General features: G+C 33.7%; 1 protein-coding gene across 1 annotated transcript in view; it reads left to right on the top strand.

Moving 5' to 3' along the window:
• Nucleotides 1-21,060, top strand: part of LOC127874967 (serine/threonine-protein phosphatase 2A regulatory subunit B'' subunit gamma-like) — a 47,804-nt gene extending 26,744 nt beyond the window's left edge. The window contains exons 8-12 of the mRNA XM_052419694.1: nt 413-549; nt 1,774-1,849; nt 2,181-2,318; nt 15,027-15,154; nt 16,941-21,060. Of these exons, the coding sequence (XP_052275654.1) occupies nt 413-549; nt 1,774-1,849; nt 2,181-2,318; nt 15,027-15,154; nt 16,941-17,049 (588 nt within the window). The 3' untranslated portion in view covers nt 17,050-21,060. The remainder of the gene's footprint in view (nt 1-412; nt 550-1,773; nt 1,850-2,180; nt 2,319-15,026; nt 15,155-16,940) is intronic.
• The last annotated feature ends 69 nt before the right edge of the window (nt 21,061-21,129 follow it).

Genomic DNA, 21,129 nt, shown 5'->3' with positions numbered 1-21,129 from the left:
TTTCTTTGAACTTGACAATGTTGCATATATTGTCATGATGTATTATTTTGTCGGCGGAAAAATGTTGGGAAATGAAAATGACACGACGTCGCTGCAATCGTTCACGTTTTATTTGACAACATATTTATATACTTGTTATTGTACGTTTTTTTTGAAAAGTCAGATATATGTACGAACCTACACAACGCGTTTTATATTACGATCGCACATGTGCGTTAAGTGTCGTCCCAGGCTGGCCTGTGCCGTCCGCACTGGCTAATCAGGAATGCCCTTTATGCTTTATGTTATTTCTTCGTTTGAAGGAACTCTTCTAAATGTACAAAATTCAATGTGGAAAGTGTTGTCAATGATTAGCCTGTGTGGACTGCACAGGCTAATCTGGGATGACACTTAACGCGCAAAATATCTGTAGCTACGAGATGAGGACCTGTCTAAGGAGATGCAGGAGTCCAACTGGTTCTCCGCCCCGTCAGCATTGCGTGTGTATGGACAGTACCTGAACCTGGACAAGGACCACAATGGCATGCTGAGCAAGGATGAACTAGCCAGGTAAGTATCGAGTCTATGTAATAGAGTCTCAGATCTAGGGGGCTCTTTTGAGTGTCATAAGTGCTTCACAAACATTTGTTGTTCAATAAGTTTTTACTTGCATGCATTTTTAAAATAATGATGGAGATTGGTGAACCTCATAAGGGGTAAGGTATTCTCCTCCCCTGAGCTGTTCCTACCCCTGCTGATACATATTGTTGACTTTCAAAAGATTATGAATGCATATTTTAGGTCTCAGGTTATGTTTGTTTTTGTTTTTGAGCTTTTTGTTTCCATATCCCTTTTGTGAGTTAACCCTTTACCATTTAGACATGTATTTTGATGTGTTGGTAGTCCCTTAGAAAGTTAAATTTTATTAAAGGCATTTCTTACTTGATCCAGGTTTTAAAGGTTTCAGTTCCAAGCCTTTGATACTGATGAGCAGCAAACAGCATAAAACAGACTGAACAGACTGCGAGACTGGTGTTATGCTGTTTGCACATAACCATTTTCACTTTGCTTCTGAGTGGGAAGGGTTAAGACCCAATTTCGGTATATTATTCCATAAGAAGCCCAAGCTTTACTTGGCAATATTCAGCCTCAGCAGTTTGTATTTGTTCAAATTATGTCTATGTATATGTACTTATTATTAGGGCTAAGTGTGAAACTGTTGTATCTATTATAGGACTGTAATAGAGATAGAACAGTTTCACACTCAACCATTTACCCTTTCCCTCTCAGAAGAAGAGTGAAAATCGCTATATGCAACCAGCATACAACAAGAACAGCCTGCTAGTAACTCACAGTCTGTTCAGGTTTCATGCTGTTTGCTGTTCATGAGTACATTTGCCCTTGAAATTGAAGCATTTAAATCTTGAATCTAGTAAGAAAGCTAAATTTGATTATGATTTTCTAAGGGACAACAAAGGATGTCAAAGTGAATGCAACAGTGGTGTGTGTGACTGTTCCATTAACCTTTTACCAATCAGATTTGCACTTTTATGTGTTTAAAGTCCCTTAGAGAATCAAATTAATTTAAAGACCTTCCTTTCTAGATTCAAGTTATAGGCTTCAATTCCAAACCCAAGACACTGATGAGCAGCAAACAGCATAAAACTTTAACAGACTTTGAGTTACTTGCAGGCTGTTATGGTTGTATGCTGGTTGCATATAGCCATTTTCACTTGGCCTCCAAGCGAGAAAGGGTCAATAAGCCTACATGAAGTCTGTGTTTGACTCTTGCAGATACGGTACTGGCACCCTGACAGACGTGTTTCTGGATAGAGTCTTCCAGGAATGCCTCACATACGAGGGAGAAATGGTTAGTTGAAGTTTTGAGATATCACACTTGTGGGCTGTATGTATTTGAATCTCACTTAATTACTTAGCTTGATTATGTTGGCAGCTGGAAGAAATACTGAGGTTAAAGCTTGAAATCAAATGCATATTGGATATCTAATAATGCTATCAATTAATTAAATAATGAATACATAAGACTCACCTAATAAGAGTTACCATGATGTATGTAATATTGATCTGTAAACATCTTCTTGAATCTGTATTGCCCTCAAATCCTTGGAACTACTTTGTGTGCATGATAACATTGGAACTACTTTGTGTGCAGGATTACTTTGGAACTACTTTGTGTGCAGGATTACAAGACGTACCTTGACTTTGTGTTGGCCCTGGAGAACAGAAAGGAGCCGGAAGCACTGCGCTATCTCTTCAGAATTCTAGATGTGCAACAAAGAGGCCACCTCAATGTCTTCGCTTTGAACTACTTCTTTAGGGTAAGCATGTTGTCGGAGAAAAAAATGAGTCTGGATCTGGGAAATTGGAGCTTAATGCATGATAAAGGCATTTGAGCCTCACTCTAGGGAAATGGTGTTTAATGGATGTGCAGGAGTTTTTCAGCACTGTCTGCGCCTCCGGAAAACGGAGGCGTTCCCAAAGCAAACGGACGTGATACCAAACTGAAATTATAGAAAAAAATCCCAATTTCCCCCTAATTTTTTTTTTTGTTAGAATGAAGTGTCTAATGACTTATGTTTATTAGATTATGAGAAAGAAGTGCTGCCCATCACCACACAAACCAAACTTACTCATCTGATGCTTATACTTGTACCTGCATTGAAGTGCTGCCCATCACCACACAAACCAAACTTACTCATCTGATGCTTATACTTGTACCTGCATTGAAGTGCTGCCCATCACCACACAAACCAAACTTACTCATCTGATGCTTATACTTGTACCTGCATTGAAGTGCTACCCATCACCACACAAACCAAACTTTCTCATCTGATGCTTATACTTGTACCTGCATTGAAGCTCAAGATCTGAATGACAAAACATTGGAGGAGCTGTGTGATGCTTTCATAAGAGAAAGCAGAGACAAATTATGTTGTAACTTGTGTGACTAACCAGTGTTTGTTTTGGTAAAAAATATCTGCTAAAGGTTTTTCTCAGAGTGTAACTGAAACTGAAAGACACAATTACAGTACTTGAATAAACGTTGAACATGCCAAATATATAAAAAAAGACAAAAAACAAATAAAATAATTTATTTGTTAAATCACTTACTTATTTAAGCATGATAAATTCACAATATTTTCCCAAAATGAGCTGTTTCATCGAAGCAAAAATTCCCAAAATTGACAATTTTGTTGATAAAAAATTCCAAATTTGGTCAAACTCCTTTTCCCAAAATAGGCAGAAAAACCCCTGATGTGCGTAAAGTGTAGTCCCAGATTAGCCTGTGCAGTCCGCACATTCTAATCAGGGACAACACTTTCTGCTTTTATGGATTTTTTTGTTTAAAGAATATCTTGTCTAAATCAAAATCCAGTCTAGTCAGAAAGTGTTGTACGCTATTAGCCTGTGCAGACTGCACTGGCTAATCTGGAAATACACTTTACCAACATACGTTTAGCCCTGTTTTCCCAGTGAGAGGCTCATATTCTTTCATAACTGTTGTTAGTTCAAATTTGTGGAGGACATGTGAATAAATAACAAGATTTTGGTCATTTGATGATAAAGAACTGTGCTTAATGGCTTCATTTGTACTATACATTTGATACTCTGCATATAAAATACTAAAAGGTTTATGTCTTATTTGCTTTCCATAATTTTTAAAGTAAACATCATATTCTTTATGTATGATCATAAAACAATATGGCGTCATGATAACCAAAATGGTTTGTAAAGAAAAATTAGAATCTTGTTATTATTGCTTTGATGCTGATTATAAAGATAGACAAGCATCTTTGTATGCTATCTAACTTATATATGCACCATCAGGGGGTCTTGAAAAAGTATGCTGCTGAAATTCCAGTAAGTATGACAGGCAAACTCCGAAGCTAACAGACTATGTCTATCAGTTGTTGTGCTTCATGCATTGTACATGGGGGTTTCTTACTAAAATCTTTTTGCATTTCTTTATGAACTTGGAAACAGGCCAGTGTTGGTGTTTATTTTAAGGTTGCTGTTGGTGATGTTTCATTTTGGAAACATTTGCACATGTCATGAATTCAATCAACTGGACCATTTGCACACACATGTTTTGTGCAATTCGGCATAAAAGTATACATTTAATTATGAATTCTTCTAAAATGGATAAAAAATGCAACATCTCTGAAGGATGATAAGCTTGATATTAAAGAATAAAAAAAAACTTTAAAAAACTAGAACTTTTAAAACCTGGTTTAGTGGCATATCCAAGTTCCTTATTTTTAATAAGATATTTACTTTCTCTATTCTACTAATTACTTATAAGTGAAATAAATGAATAATTTGTATATTTTTTATACTGTAACTGTATTTTAATTGACAATATTTTTCACATATTTGAATTGCAAATCCTCCTTGAAAATACAGTTGATACTTAATCGGGCAATGGCATGGTCACATTGTCACATTTACAGTTTGGCTTTTTATCATCAATATCACTCCATTATTATTTTTCTCCCTGGATTGTATTGAGGGTGCCTTCATATATTCAGAAATTAAAGATTTTATTAATTGTTAGATTTCTTCGTTCTCACAATGATCCCAAGGTATTCTGTTAAAATTGTTTGTCAGTGATTCTCCAAAATGGGCTATCTGTCCAATAGTCATCAATTATTTTTATACCACAATTGTAAATTATCTATTCCAAAGTGATTCTCAAAGCTCATCATAACATTCTTATTACATATTCTTATGGTATCTCAAATACTTTTTTCTTGAAACAAATCTACAATATCCAAAGACATTATTAATCTCCACCAAGCACTATTTTAGCTTTATCTCTGGTTTTGTCTAATTTAAATCTTCCTCAACAGCCATGGTGTCCTAAATATGATAGGTGTGTACATGGTGATGTATGAAATAAAAAAAAACAAACTTTTACTATCAAGACAATGAGAGCAGGGCATGGATTGGTTGACTGAAATGTGAAGAGCTGGGATCATTTTTTGGATATCCTGATGCATAACATATAAGAGAAACAGTTTGGTCATTAAATGTCTATGTATAATAATTGATAGCCCCCGCAAATAAGTTTGAGAGACGATATATTGGAGTCACTTTGTTGGTTTGTTAGTCCGCATAATATGTTTTAAGTTCATGTGGCACTGCTTCCACATTTCTCATTTGATTTAAATTAAACTTTAAATATGTCATCACAGTAAAGTGTAGATGTGCAAGACTGTTTTCATGCCTTATGATCCGAACATTCCTGGAATTTTTTTTTGCCCTTGAACATTATTTATAAATGGGTCAGGGTGTGGGGTGGGTAAAAAAATCATATTTGTGTTATGGCTCTTGTTTGTTGTGATGCATTTTTTTTGTGAAATGAGTTTCAATTTCAGTTTACTGGGTAGGTGGTAGATCATTTAAACATATTTGCATAAAAACTGTATTACAAATACTTTTTTAATGGTAACATCTAATAAAAAAAGTTTTTATTTGCTTAATTTGTGCTTTGAAACATTGCTGTTAGAACAGTATGTTAGCTTCAGATTTTACTTAAATATAAGATCATAGATTATTAATCTTTTTAAACTAGCAATCAAGATTAGCAGTTGATTTGTTTTGGATGTTGTAGAAAAGCATTTTATTCATGAAATGGCTTCATCTTCCATTATTCTTCATTATTATTACACACATTTGCAATATTACCGTAATTACTCTATGTTTTCGGACACTATAAGTTTTCGGACACCCCTTTTTTTAGCAAAAATAATTATTTTTCGTGACTCTTAATTTTCGGACACGCAAGTTTTCGTCCATAATTCATGTATCTTAGTTTTCAGACAGTATATTTTACAGCGCTATGTTACCAAATTTCGGTCCTGTTTTCGATATCTAATGACACTTTGATCATGGGGTTTTACAATCAGATTAACATCATAAAACATGGCAGGTGCATGCCTGAGGGCAACGGACCATTACATTTGCGTTATTGGGTAAATAACCTTCTAAACCGGTATTAAACAATGGTTTCAACCAATAGAAGAAGCGTTATGACAATTACCAGGGGTAGTGCCAATAAACAGTTCAATTATCTACCGCAATGGTACTACCCCTTCTCAGTCAAATAACTGTGACAAATACTAAACGCTTCAAAGTGTGATGCACCCTATTGCAAGTTTTACGAACAATTGACGATGTTAGACAACAACTATCGGAAATTTACAAACAAAGAATTCATAGTTTGCTTGTTTTTATTGCGTTAATTACAGGTTCATACTAGCGAGTATCGGTACATCACATGCTAATCTTTGAACTCGTTGTTGAAAGTACAGCCTTGTAGTAACTTTCTGTCAAATAAATTAAGCATTTAAAATTACTTTAAATGCAGTGCAAACATTTATAACTGTAATTTATACTATAAGGCATGGTATTTTACAAGCGCGTACTATTACCGGTAGTTGTTGATAAAATTTACGCTATTTTCGGACACTTTAATTTTCGACTCTAAGTTTTCGGACATCTGTATTTTGTTAATATTTTTCGTATCTAAGTTTTTGGACACGAAAAAATTTAATCATTTTTAAGTATCGGAAAACATAGAGTAATTACGGGTACCTTACATTAAATGTTTTTTTCTTTTGCGTCTTAAAAATTCATTTCTGTATTTTTGTTTGAATAGAAACACTGATATTAAATATTTGTCTATGTGGAGTGAACCTGTAAAATAGTTTGGACAAAAAATTTGTAAATTTGTGTATTTGGCGAACTTATTTATTATCTGGGATGACCCATTTAATATATTTTCTAGCTAGCTTCTTTTTGTTCAACAGTATCTTAATCAATTTGCCCTGAATCATGATTCTGTATTCTGATATAACCAATTACAAAATTTAGTTGTTCAAATTTGCTATTCATAACTTGAACATGTAGTTTGAGAGATGTTTGATATACATGTAGTTTGAATTGTATCAAAATCATGTTTTTTGTGCTAATGCCTTGATGATTATGTACATGAAGCAACAAAACTCAAAATCACAGTATGTTTAAAGATCAAGACCTCACATAAAATATTATTTCAAGCATGAACAATCTATGACCCCCTGGTTGTAGCGAATTTTTCTAATAAGTCATTTGTTCCAACGCTGTATCAAAACACAACACTTATTCATTGGCAATTATTGTATTCATTTTTCACTAACATCTGTAGATTGTAATAGATATTTTGTATTGGCTATTTTTTCACTTAGATTTTGTTTAATTACACATTAGTACAGCCACATTTTCATTTCCATTTCCTATCATATTTTCCATTTTTAGACTCGTAGCTTTTTTACAGTGTAACAAATGCTTGACATACTTAATTAGTTTATACTAATAAACAGTACTCATACACAATATCTGCATGAATGGGTTCAACTGTAATTTTGGTGAAAAGGAAAAGTGCACAGTATTTTATTATTTTTTAAATTTAATCTATCATTTATGTTTGTATAACCTTAATAATCAATACCGAGTGACTGTGGGACTTATAATTCAACAAGCTGTATGGAAGTATCAATAAAAACTGGTTGATTGACAGTTACCATACTTTTAATGCCCCCCTTCGAAGAAGAGGGGGTATATTGTTTTGCACATGTCCGTCAGTCCGTCCGTCGGTCTGTCCACCGAATGGTTTACGGATGATAACTCAAGAACGCTTACGCCTAGGATCATGAAACTTCATAGGTACATGGATCATGACTCGCAGATGACCCCTATTGATTTTCAGGTCACAAGGTCAAAGGTCACGGTGACTCGAACCAGTAAAATGGTTTCCAGATGATAACTCAAGAACGCTTACGCCTATGATCATGAAACTTCATAGGTACATTGATCATGACTCGCAGATGACCCCTATTGATTTTCAGGTCACTAGGTCAAGGTCACGGTGATCAGAACCAGTAAAATGGTTTCCGGATGATAACTCAAGAACGCCAACGCCTAGGATCATGAAACTTCATAGGTACATGGATCATGACTTGCAGATTACCCCTAATGATTTTCAGGTCACTAGGTCAAAGGTCAAGGTCACGGTGACTCGACACAGTTAAATGGTTTCCGGATGATAACTCAAGAAAGCTTACGTCTAGGATCATGAAACTTCATAGGTACATTGATCATGACTGGCAGATGACCCATATTTTCAGGTGTCAGGGTCAAAGGTCAAGGTCACAGTGACAAAAAACGTATTCTCACAATGGCTGCCACTACAACTGACAGCCCATATGGGGAGCATGCATGTTTTACAAACAGCCCTTTTTCAGGGTTCGCACAGGGCTTGAAAAGTGCTTGAAAACGAGTCCTAGGCTTGAAAAGCCCTTGAACAAAGGTTGGCCTTGAAAAAGTGCTAGAAAAATACTTATTTCATGTAAAAAAAGCCTTGAAAATTTTTATTTTGTTCAAAATTACTTTTATCATCGCCATAAACTTAAATCGTTCTTAAGGAAAATATTACGAAAATTTATCATAAATTCCTTCGCGCAAAAAATGTGTACCAAAATATAAGTTTCGTACACTATTGGGTACGAAACATTAAGTGTACACGTCACAGATTATGTGTACTACGTCAGAGGTTCGCCATTGTGATCAATTTTCGCGAGTAAAAATTCAGCGATGGGGAAGTGTCGTTTCAAACCAGAGTGGTTAACTGAATATTCCTGGCGCTACTTTCTGGTCATAAACACCGATGATATGCAGAAAAATGCTTAAATAATTACAACTTATACGATACGTCAACATTCTTTAAACATGAATATTAATGGCGCTATTTTCTGGTCATAAAGAAGTTGTCAAAATGACGTTTATCGATATGTTTTGCGCGAAACTTATGAATGTTCCTCGGAACAGAAAACAAATGACATTTGAAAAGCACATTGTTGGGTCTATATAAAGACCATTGGTGTCGGGGGGAATGGGTGAAAGCGCTTTGAAAAGCCTCGATAAAGGGGAAACCCACAAAGAAAACATGAAATTGAGAAGCAAACAGGGGTCCTGCATTGTGCTTTTTGGTGAAACAGGAAGGTGCTATAGACGAGTTAACGCGTGACGTCACACGCACCTGCAAAGTTTAGTCTCCGCCCACTGGTTGGCAAAAGAGGTGGAATTTATATAAGCGCATATAGAGAAGGTTGACGAAATCTTCGTTTTTAATGATAATCATGCACAATATCAAATATAATTTTACTAATTATGTCTGAATAAAACATTAGCATGCAAGGAAATGCATCTTTGGAACGATTACATTGTTGTTATTATTATTTGTTTTTACTGACAACGAACTCGGGAGTGGAACACAATCTAAGAGTTCGGTATGTGGTTAAACAAAAATCTCTCTATTCTTGGCACTTCCTCGCGACCATTTTTAGTTAAAAAATGCTCAGAAATTGAAATTCTTTCAGAATAAATTAAATTTAATGAACGAAAACAAATAAGGATAAAAACAAACGACGAATAGGTCAATTGTATGTACGCGACTTATAGGGTAACTGATTTGAACCTTATATGTCTGGAAAAACTTACCTTCTTACACATTCAATAAATTATATTGTTTAATGTAATTGTTTTATTTAATTGTTCACACTAATTTAGGCACTCTTTGTAGCAGCATTTATATCCCGGTGTTTAATTGCACCTTTGTTATCACTAACCGATTATCTCGTTATGATCGGATACTGTCCAGACAATTACAAAGAAAACATGGTGTCATAAACCCAGGGACCTATACTTGGGCCCCTGCATAAACCACATGTTGCAGACGAGTGTCTGGTCAGTAAACATAAGTCACGATACCTCAATGTCATCTCTTGGCATATTGAGCAATCATTTAAGCCACATTTTAAAGCTTAAAATACTGATAAGTTAATGTTAAAATGAAATATTTTAAAATTTTAACAAAAATGAAGTAATTTGTCGGAAATGTATTAACGGGAACGAGTGTATAAATTTATTAGCCAGTTAAACTTAATAATACATTGTTTAATAACTATAGGAGGTTTTGGGGATTCCGATAATGACGTCACGTTTGCGCATGCTCAAATTTTGGCCGTCAAAACTGCGGCCATTCTGCTATTGTTTGCATGTGATGAACCGCATCGTGATAAGGTTACAATCATATTCGCGACCCTTTTGAAGAACAAAAAATACTCAGAACTTGAAATTCTTTCAGATTAAATTGATTCCAATGAACGAACACAAATAAGGACGAAAACAAACAACAAATTGATTGAATTTATGTAATCAACATATAGAAACTGATTTGAACCTATTTGTCTGTAAAAACTTACCTTGTTACAGATTAAATAAATCCTCTTGATAAATGTAAATGCTTTTATTTCATTGTTCACACCAGTTTTGACACTCTTTGTTTCAGCATTTTTAACCCACTGTTTAATTGCCCCTTTGTTTATCACAAACCGATTATCTCGATATGATCGGATACTGTCCAGACAATTACTAAGAAAACAGGGTAATAAACCCAGGGACCTATACTTGTATGACTTTGTATGGGGTCTCTGCATAAACCACATGTGTCTGGTCATTAAACACAATTTATGATACCTCCATGTCATCTCTTAGCATATTAAGTCAAAAACTTAACAGTTGCTTTAATTAAATATTTGAACATATTTAAAAAATAGACATTTGTCCGAAATGGATTAACAGCTAGGAACTATTAACTATATATATATTAGCCAGTTTAAACATAACAATAAAGTATTTAATAACTATACATTTAAAATATTTTACAAATTTATTGCTACACAATTAAGGTATTTAACGGGTTACTGCAAAATGTAAACTCTGCTATAATGTGTAAAGATCGTGCGTTACTGCAGCAGTGTTCGAAACATCATCATGAAGACAAGCAATCGCGTTTGGTCATTATATACGGATATAAAATACTTGCGGAAAATAAATTAAATGTGTAGATTTATGGTATCATAAAATGCTAGATTTGTATCGCTCATTATCACTAGAGAAGGGTTTTCAATATACATGTACATGCAAAGACAGTTCAATTTGCAAAATATGCAGGTGTTTTTTTCAATTGGAATGCTTAAATTATGAATATTTTCATTCAATGTAAACGAAACCAAAATTCATTCAATGTAAAAGAAGATTAAAACTGCATTTCAAGATTGAAATTTATTGAGCTATTTAAGGGCTTTGTTTTATGACTGATTCAATACACCCCTTACACTTAATTTCAATCTCTGATGAAAAATAACACTATCGCATCCACACCACTTATAATAATATTCAAATTATTATATGTTTTATAATTTTTGAAATATAATTTATTGAAGTCTTACTTAAAAAAGAATACGGGTATTTATAGTTTTGTTTTGTGAAATTGTAAGTATTAAGTCTTCCGACGACCTTAACTCCGATACAATATAATAGGCCGCGATCGAGAAGTTGACGGCCAATCTATTTTTAGTAACGGAAAACCCCTCTTGTGACGTCACACAAAAACCTCCTATACATTTTAAATATTGGGCAATTTTACTGCTATGCAATTAAGGTATTAAACGGGTACCGGCAAAAGTTAACTCCGCTATTACGTGTAAAGATTGTACATTACTGCAGATTCCGTAACACGATCATGAACATAAGCATTCACAAAAGGGGCCGTTAGATAAATTAAATATATGCATTTATCATAAAATGCTATATTTTCATCACTCCTTATTACTAATAGAGATTTCAATAGACATGCAAAAACAGTTCAATTTGCGTAATTAATATGCAGGGTTTTTCCGTTTGCATGCTAAATTGAATTTATATTCATTCAATGTAAACAAAACGTAAATTCATTCAATGTAAAAGAAAATTACCACAATATTTAAAAACAGTACTGTATGCCGCTTTTTAGGGCTTTGTTTTTATAATTGATTAAATGCACCTCTGACTCTATCGATCGCTGATGAAATAAAATACTATCCACACCACTATTAATTATAATACAATTAATATATGTTTTATTAGTGTTGAAATATAATTTATTCAAGTCTTATTATCAGAAAGAATACGGATTATGTATTATTTTGTTTTGCGGAATTGTCAGTATTAAATCTTCCGATCACGTTTACTATATGCTAATAACTACTTCGTATTTTTATGAAGAGGAAATTTTATTTGTGAATATACATTTATTTGGTACTAAATATGCTATACTTGCACTTTTTTAAAAAGGGTTTTAATGTTTATTTCGTTTTTATTATCAATTTATTGACTAAACAAAAGCCCTTTATACATGTTTTACGTTACTGTAACCAGTGTTTTTGCCAACCAGTCAGTGCGCATGCGCGGAAAATCCCGAATGTAAACAATAACAATTAACTCGTCTATTGTTAAAACTGTGCAATCTAAAACAGACATTAACAACAACAGCCCTTTGAAATACAAAATGTTATAGTAACTGACTTCTGTTTAAATGAAATGAACTAGTCTGTTTGATGTGAGCATGTAAAGAGACAGTGTGTTTGTTTGTAATAACTTTAAAAAGTAAATGCATATGTGAGACTCATTGAGTTAAGGATGGATAACATTTATGTGTATGTAATAATTAGAAATAACACAAATGATTTATTGTGAAATTAGTTTAATGTGTTAGAGCAAATAAATGATATATACTGTGTTAATCTGGCTTGAAAATGCATTTTTTAAAGGAAACTAACATACGGTTCTCGGCCTTGAAAATGAAAATTTGGCCTTAAAAAGTCCTTGAAAAGTGCTTGAATTTAGGTTTGAGATTTTTGTTTGAACCATGTTTTTAGCACAGTTTTGATGGATGTATATCAAATTAAAATCAAAATAGGATTAAAATAATACAAGTAATGTTATGAACATATCAGAAGATGTCATATTCCATGATTTTCTGATTTAACCTTAATATTTTTTATTCAAGGTGCCAACATTATTGCCAATTTTTCAAATGTAGCTAGGATTATGTATTTTTCCTCCATTGACAAGTTTTATTGTACCCTCTTAGAAATTTTACATATTCTTACCTTATTAATTTCCTTCTGTGTACACATTTATAGCAGAAAAATGGGTTTATTCGTGTGTTTTTTTTCTCTGAACCACTTTGTAATCTTGTATATTATGTAAAAGACTTAAAGAATATGTGCAGAAAGTATTTTTAGGGAAAGTATTCTGAAGGTCAAGGTTATACTTCAAATTCAAAAGTTTGGTTTAAACATATTTATTCAATAATGTGTTGTACAACATAATGTACACGCATCTTAAGTTTATAGGATTGGAACGATAGCTAGGCTAGTAGGGTTCCTTTCCTCAAAGTTTGATCATAGTTGTTTGTGTCCTTTGAAGGATTTCCTTGACTTTTGGCTACACTGTGAAGGTCATTGAGGTGATGAGCGCATGGCCTGAGTCAGTTAAACCTGATCAAGGTCAAGGTCATATTCAAAGTTCAATAGTTTAAGCCTCTATTTTTTTTGTCTGACCCATATCTCCTATACTAAGTGAATTTTTTTTATGAAACTTTGCTTAATTGTTTAGGTCATAAGGACAATATACAGAAGGCATGAGTTAGTCAGTCCAGCTTAAAGTCAAGGTTATACTTAAAGGTTATGGGTTTTAGCCTCTATTAAAGTGTACTTCCCATATTCCTTACACGCATAGAAGGATTTTAATGTACCTCGGCTAAAATGTTTAGGTCATTAAAACTATTTGCAAAGGGCATGAGTCAGTCAGTCATGCCTGGTCAAGGTCATACTTCAAGGTAAATAGTTTAATCATTTATGTTTGTGTCTGATATATACCGGTATGACCTATATACTTAAGTGTTTTCATGAAACTTGGCTGTATTGTTAAAGTAATTTAGTCAATGTTCAGAGGGTATGAGTCAGTTACATTAGCTCAAGGTGAAGGTCATTTTTAAGGGTACAAGTTTGAGCTTTTTTTCTGTCGGCTGCATATTTCCTTTTCCCATTGATGGATCTTTATCAAATTTGGCCATAGGTCATAGGAAATGTGCAAATGGCATGAGTCATACTTGCGTAAAATTAAGGTCACCACTTCAAGGTCTACAAAATCTTGGGGGGGGGGGGGTATAACTGTCTATTGCCAAATTACTACCTCATTTAAGAGTACAAAAGTTGCACTTTCCGTATGTAAGCCTTCAGGGCATTTTCAGATCTTGGCAATTGTTATTTATATGTTTGACAATGAGTCAGTATGTAATAATACTACTGGTGGCATGTCCAAGCTCTAAAAATCTTGTATGCACTTGGATTTAGTTTAGATGATTGCACACATTGTGTAGTTAGTGGTTTGCATATCTTGCTAGTAATTGGCAATCTTTTAAACAGCTACCTTTTAGTAATGTGTGATTGCTTGGAACTAAACTTTATTGAAAAAAGTTGTCCATGGCAAATTATTAAATTTGTATGTTTTGTCTTAATTCTTCTTAAATCAAATCGAAAATGGCAGTTACATCTACCAGTACACAAAAAATACCAAGATACAAGAGACATGTATATGACCTGCCATATATGGGCATTTGTTCGCTTTGAAGACAGTTTTTAATCCAATCAATGAAATAATAAATAACCTCAGAGCGTAAATACTATTTATCATGGCAGGAATAAAGAAAACACCACAACCACCACCCCACACAGAAATATGGAGACTGTATTAGATTGCTTAAGAAATCGTTATAAAAATTATAAATCAATAAAATGCAAAATTTTATGAAAATTATTTACAATTAAGCCTCATTCTGGGAAAACTGTGCTTAATGCATGTGCATAAAGTGTTGTCCCAGATTAGAATGTGCAGTCTGCACTGTCTAATCAAGGACGACACTTTCTGCTTTCAATTTATTTGCATTAAGTAGAGACTCTTTAAATGAAAAATTCCATACAAGCGGAAAGTGTCATCTCATGTTAGCCTGTTTGGATGGCACAGGCTAATCTGGGACGACACTTTACGCACACGCATCAAGCCCAATTTTCCCATAGCCAGGCTTAATTCTATTTCAGGCTATTCAGGAGCAGATGCGTATCCACGGCCAAGAGCCTGTGTCCTTTCAGGACGTGAAGGACGAGATATTTGACATGGTCAAGCCAGCAGACCCTCTCAGACTCACCTTGGATGACCTTGTAGCTTGGTAAGACCGTAAAATGGATTTATTGTAACAATACAAAATTGTTGAAGTCAAAATTGACAAGGATATAAAAATGTTTTTACATACTGTGAAATGTGAAACCTTTTACTTGTAGGCAGAAAGTTCATACTTGTTTTCACACTAGTTGATAGGTAAATTCACCATTTTTGGATTTTGAAAAAAAAAAATGCATCAGTCAATTTCCGATTTATTTGTTATATTGGTCCCCAATTAACCGCGATGGGAAGATGGGAGCACTTTGGAGCCACTTGCAGGAGATAGGCACTGTATATCACATTCCAATGAACTAGATCATCGTTACAAGCGATAGTAACTGGCCCTTCTTGTTACATGCCAATGAACTAGTACTTTTGTAATGATTAACGGATTAGTGGGACACATTGACTTTTAACGAGTGTTTGAAGCAACGAGGTCAATTTCCAAATTGGTCTTATTCAAACTGACGACAAGCTTACCGTTGTTGCCACCAATTAGAGGAGATGCTAATATTATGGGTTATAATTTGTGAAAATAAATAAAAGGGTAGCAACTATTTCAATAAGTGTTGATCTCATCGTCATCTTTGAATTGCCTTTATAGTTAATTTATCTGTATTGGCTGTTGACCTGCAACATACCTGAAAAACACTATACACACAATAGGTAATAAAGGTGTTAAAAATCGGCGCTACCGGGTAATCCTTACTATTCTACCTCAACAAAGTCAACACTATTGATACAGCTTTACTGCATTAGCATTTTCAAGGAAATATCAAGTGCCAGTTCAGTACACAGTACAATGTACTACCCTTTGTGCAATGAGCAAATTTATCTTGATTGCGAAAAGGATGCAGAATGTATGTTTTGATATTAAACGATGGATATAAATGTCTTTCATTCCGACATGAATTCAGTCTTTTTTTAAATTGGACGTAATTATTCATTACAAACTTAAATTTGTCAATTGATCTACTGGCAAAATATACGAAAATTAACCCTTTCAGTGCGGGAACCGAATTTTAAAGGCCTTTGCAAACAGTTTGGATCCAGATGAGACGCCACAGAACGTGGCGTCTCATCTGGATCCAAACTGTTTGCTATTCTGATGGTATTCTTTGAAAAAAATGAAGAAAATGCTTATTTTACAAATTTAGCAGACGACATTTTAGCAGAAGACAAATTTCCCAGCATGCAAAGGGTTAATGCCTGGCAAATAATAATTGTTTTACAGTATCTTAAGAGGACAAATAGTTTCAGTTGGTATGAACGAGGATTTGAAAATGGTTTTCATGCATCTTTGAATGCAATTGTTGATTACATGGTTACAGTTAAGGTTACAGGTGCATGGAACATCAAGATATCTTTTGACAGTTACACATATTGACACTTGGCTACATGAAAGGGGCATAGATATTTCATAAACATCTCTTGTTTGATTTATGTGGAAAAAAAGTTTTAACAAATTTAATGCAAAAAAGGGTGTTGATAAATGACACCTTGGATGGCATTGAGTTTTGTGGGGAAGCATGTTTTAACGGTTTATTTAAACAAACGCAATGACAGGTGTGGAATTCCTATGCTCAACTTGTCCCACAGGGGTAACTTTACATTGGACAAGTAGTTTTTCTGCTTATATATATTGAAATGTTCACACCATAGGCTATTAATTATAATCCCTTTCCCCCCTAAGAAGCACAGTGAAAATGGCTTTTGCAACCAGCATTAAACCAGAACAGCCTGCCAGTAATACTGAATGCAAATCAGTTGATATCAAGGTTCTGATGTTTCAGTGGCAAAGGAGACACAGTAGTGAGCATCCTAATTGACCTGAATGATTTCTGGACCTATGAGAACAGAGAATATCTAGTCCCAGAGACCACAGAGGAGGTTGAAATCTAGTACATCATACTAACAAGCCTCGCTCAGGGGAAAATAGGGTTTAATGCATGTGCATAAGTGTTGTCCCAGATCAGCCTGTGCAGTCAGCACAGGCTAATCAGCAGGGACGACACTTTCCACTGTTATGGAATTTTTTGTTTCAAGGAAGTTTCACGTAAACAAAAATCCAGTCAAGGCTGAAAGTGTTGTCCTTGATTAGCTTGTGAGGATTGCACAGGCTCATCCGGGACGACACTTTATGCACAGGCTCAAATGTAGTCCACTGATGGAAAGGGGTCAACATCTAGAACATCACACATTCATAGTCATTCTTTATAATATATAGTTACAATGGGTAGTGTGAGTATTATTTCCTAAGAAAATTGATTTGGTAATCTTATTGCATATGTTAAAATGATCAGTGTTCATTGGTTAATGGCATTCACTTACTGATAATTTTGAACGGACACATTTGACTATGATATGATTCAATCACAAACTGTTGGTGTTTGCACGAATTGTGAAACAGTATTTCAGTATAAGGAAACATACAACATATTAAAATAAATACAGAAAAGAACACCAATCTGTAAGATATATTTGACAATAGAAAATGGATTATTTGGTAGATATAGATTAGATGATTTTTGTATTGACTTTCATTTTAAATAAATGAGCAGCTATGATTTGTTATAGTATATTTGCAAGTTGATTAGTTCAAAACTTGTGAAACGACATGTTGTATTTCTGGGAATTTAGGGACAATTTTATGCAGCATCATTAGTAAATATTTAGGTTTAATTTTGGTTGTACTTAGTATTTTCACTGCCAGTTTTTCTGGAAATGTGAAAATGTTTAGCATTATTTTACGTTTAAATAGAATATTCCATTCTACCAGTAGGTTTTGTAGTTCAGGCTTAGAACATTGTTAGAAACCATGGGGTGTTGCAAAATAATTCCCAAAAATGTATATTAGCTTTGAATGAATGTAAATGTAGTATAATGTTTGTAATTCATATGGTTTCATGAGTATTTCCAAATGTTAATATTTTATTATAACTTAATGAGTATAGTGCTGCTCATATGTTAAGGACTGTGTTCTAATTTGTATGCCCCCTTTCTAAGAAAAGGGGTTATATTGTTTTCTCACTGTCCGTCAGTCTGTCACACTTTTTGTGTCCGCTCTCTAATTCAAATAGTTTTCATCCGATCTTTACGAAACTTGGTCAGAAATTGTATCTAGACAATATCTAGGTTAAGTTTGTATGGATCATATTGGGTCAAAAACTAGGTCACGGGGTCGAAACAACAAATCCAAGGGAAGTAATAAGCTTTAAATGGACATAATTATCTGACCTGCCAAATGATATATTTTTGTTCAATAAATCAAAGCGGCGCAGTAGGCGGCATTGTGTTTCTGACAAACACATGGTGGTAAAAAGTCAAGGTCATCCTTCAAGGACTTGGGTCAAAAATACAAATCCAAGGGAAGTAATAAGCTTTAAAGGGAGATAATTATTCAATATTGAACATAGCAACTTGATATTTGGCATGCATGTGTATCTCATGGAGCTGCACATTTTGAGTGATGAATCTACAGTCACGGTAGTGGCTTTTAATTATTTGCTACTAAAAATAGAGATTTGTTAGAGACAAGTATTTTCAAGGGAAGTAATTTATATAATTATAAATCTCAGATTATATATTTCCTTACCAAGAATTTAAGTTCTTTTCACAGTTACTGTACAGATTTTTTATTTTAATTATTTATAACTCAAATGATTGATTTGTCAATCTTTTTTTTTAAATTTATTTTAAAGTGGCGCAGTAGGGGGCATTGTGTTTCTGACGAACACATCTCATGTTTCAATATGATTTAATCATTTACAGACAAGATATGCATTTTGTAAATTACAAAAAGAATTAAAAAAAACAGTCCGTTAAAAAAAAATCATTATACTTTGCAGAAACTGGTATAATTAATGTAGATTCAGCTAATAAGATAGTATGAAATTAAAACACATTGATTTGTGTACATGTAGTTGTATTTTATTTTAAAATTGTAAAGGTTAAACTTATTTAATTACCATTGTTTAACATCACTGTATTGTTAATACATATATTTTGTACATGTGGTTTAACTGTAGAACTTGATTTTTACGATACAAACTTTGTTATAATATGTAAAGTGGGAAGTATGATTACAAATATACCGAATGTTTTACCTGTAACTTAAAATTGTACATTTATGTCATAAATAATTGGACCAGAATGTGATTACAGAAGACTATATTTTCATGTAATGTATACCTGTAGTTTCACTGACTTCTGACATCTTTAAATTAGTTTAACCTTGTTAACATAAATGGTGCCAGGCTTGGCTAGGTCAGTTGGTAGAGCGCTGGACTGTTTATTTAAGAATCGTGACTTTGAATCCATAACTTGTGTGAATATTGGTCTTGAAATTATAGTCAGTCTCCCCCACCATTTGAGAGTTGCCCTGGTGTAATGGATATGGTGTCTTCCTAGCGACCGAGAGGTCACGGGTTCCATCCCCACTGTGGGAGCATTCTTTAGATCTCCCACAGAGACACCAAGTACTGGTTCTAGGCCCAGGAAACGGACTTACACGCGTTTCAAATACGTAAAGAATAGTTTAAATGCAATCGAGCTAAAATAAAATAGGTTTAAACTAAACTATGTGCGAGTCTGTCAACTTAATGCCTTGATATGACTTTAGTACTTTTAAACATGGCAAAGCAAAAAATCTAACAAACACAAACTAAATGCTACCTGACACTGTTTACACTACATGTTGACATGCATTTTAACACTAAAATTACACATTTGAAGTTTAAAAGGCACACTTGTGTTTGTCTTTAAACACAGTGATGTTAGTGTAAAATGTTTGAAAGTATATACTCAGATACTGTCTTGCTTGCTGATTCTATGTATGGACATTCCTGTATCATCCAGAGCTTTGTGATATCTGAATCGCCGTCCAAAGAAATCATGTTCACCATTCTATGCATTTATTGTATGATTTATTGTATGATTGTTCTATTAATGCTGTCAGATGAGTGGAACGAGTATTGTTCATGTGTATGTTGAAACTTTTTGGCATTACACTAATATGTTTCATAGTTAAGGGATGGTTTTTAGTTTTTTATTTGACTATTTTTTTATGAACTTATATTATGGTATGTTTACTTAGGCAAAATAGTGTGATTTATAGACATAGGATAGAATACAGTTTCTTGTTAGAATGGAATGAAGTTTCTAGTTAAGACCAACACAAAAATATGCAGACTCGTGCTGTATATCGTTTTGTTTAAACACACCATACTTTTGAATTTCTTTGTTTTGGTTAATCAAGTTTGTGTAATAATTGATTATTGAATTTCAGTCACCAATTCACAGGTTTCACTTGAATCATTTGTGTGTTTACTGATAAGTATGGAATGACAGTTACAATATGTTGAGTAAGGTCTTCAAATAATGGCAAGGGTCTATATTTATACAGATTTGTGTGCTTTAACTGATATAAGTTTAAAATAAACACAACATACATGTATTAATGCTTACTTGCATTATTATCCATATAAGCCTGTGCATGACTAATACTAAATATTTTATACACTTGCGGTTTATATAACAACATCTTTATCATAATCTTCAGACAATTTATCTTCTTTTTTATCTGTAAAATTCCCAACTTTATCCTCAATGGTTTATTAAAATTCTATGAATACCATCCTATGCATGAGTATCCCATATTATGTTGTCATGTTCAAAATCACATGTCAGATATCACATGCCCATACATATTACATATTTGTCCAATTCCGTTTAGTTTCGTATCTGTCCTCACTTTAGATTTCTGCAATCTGAACTACCTAGTTCAACTCAAAACTGCCTTTTTCTGTACTTATTTTCACCTTTATAAGTGTCTTTGTCTGTGTATACATGTGTGTTTTGTCACTGAACAGTTTGCATTTAATATTTGTGAATAAATTAATTTTCTTGTATAAACTGATTTTGTGGTCATGTTTTTCCGCAATCAATTCTATTAATACAGTTGTAGAAGATTGACATGCAAGC

This window comes from Dreissena polymorpha, chromosome 3, assembly GCF_020536995.1.
Source record: "Dreissena polymorpha isolate Duluth1 chromosome 3, UMN_Dpol_1.0, whole genome shotgun sequence".
NCBI classification, from domain to species: Eukaryota; Metazoa; Mollusca; class Bivalvia; order Myida; family Dreissenidae; genus Dreissena; species Dreissena polymorpha.
Note: the sequence above shows the minus strand (reverse complement) of the source record. Positions and strands in the feature narration are given on the sequence as shown.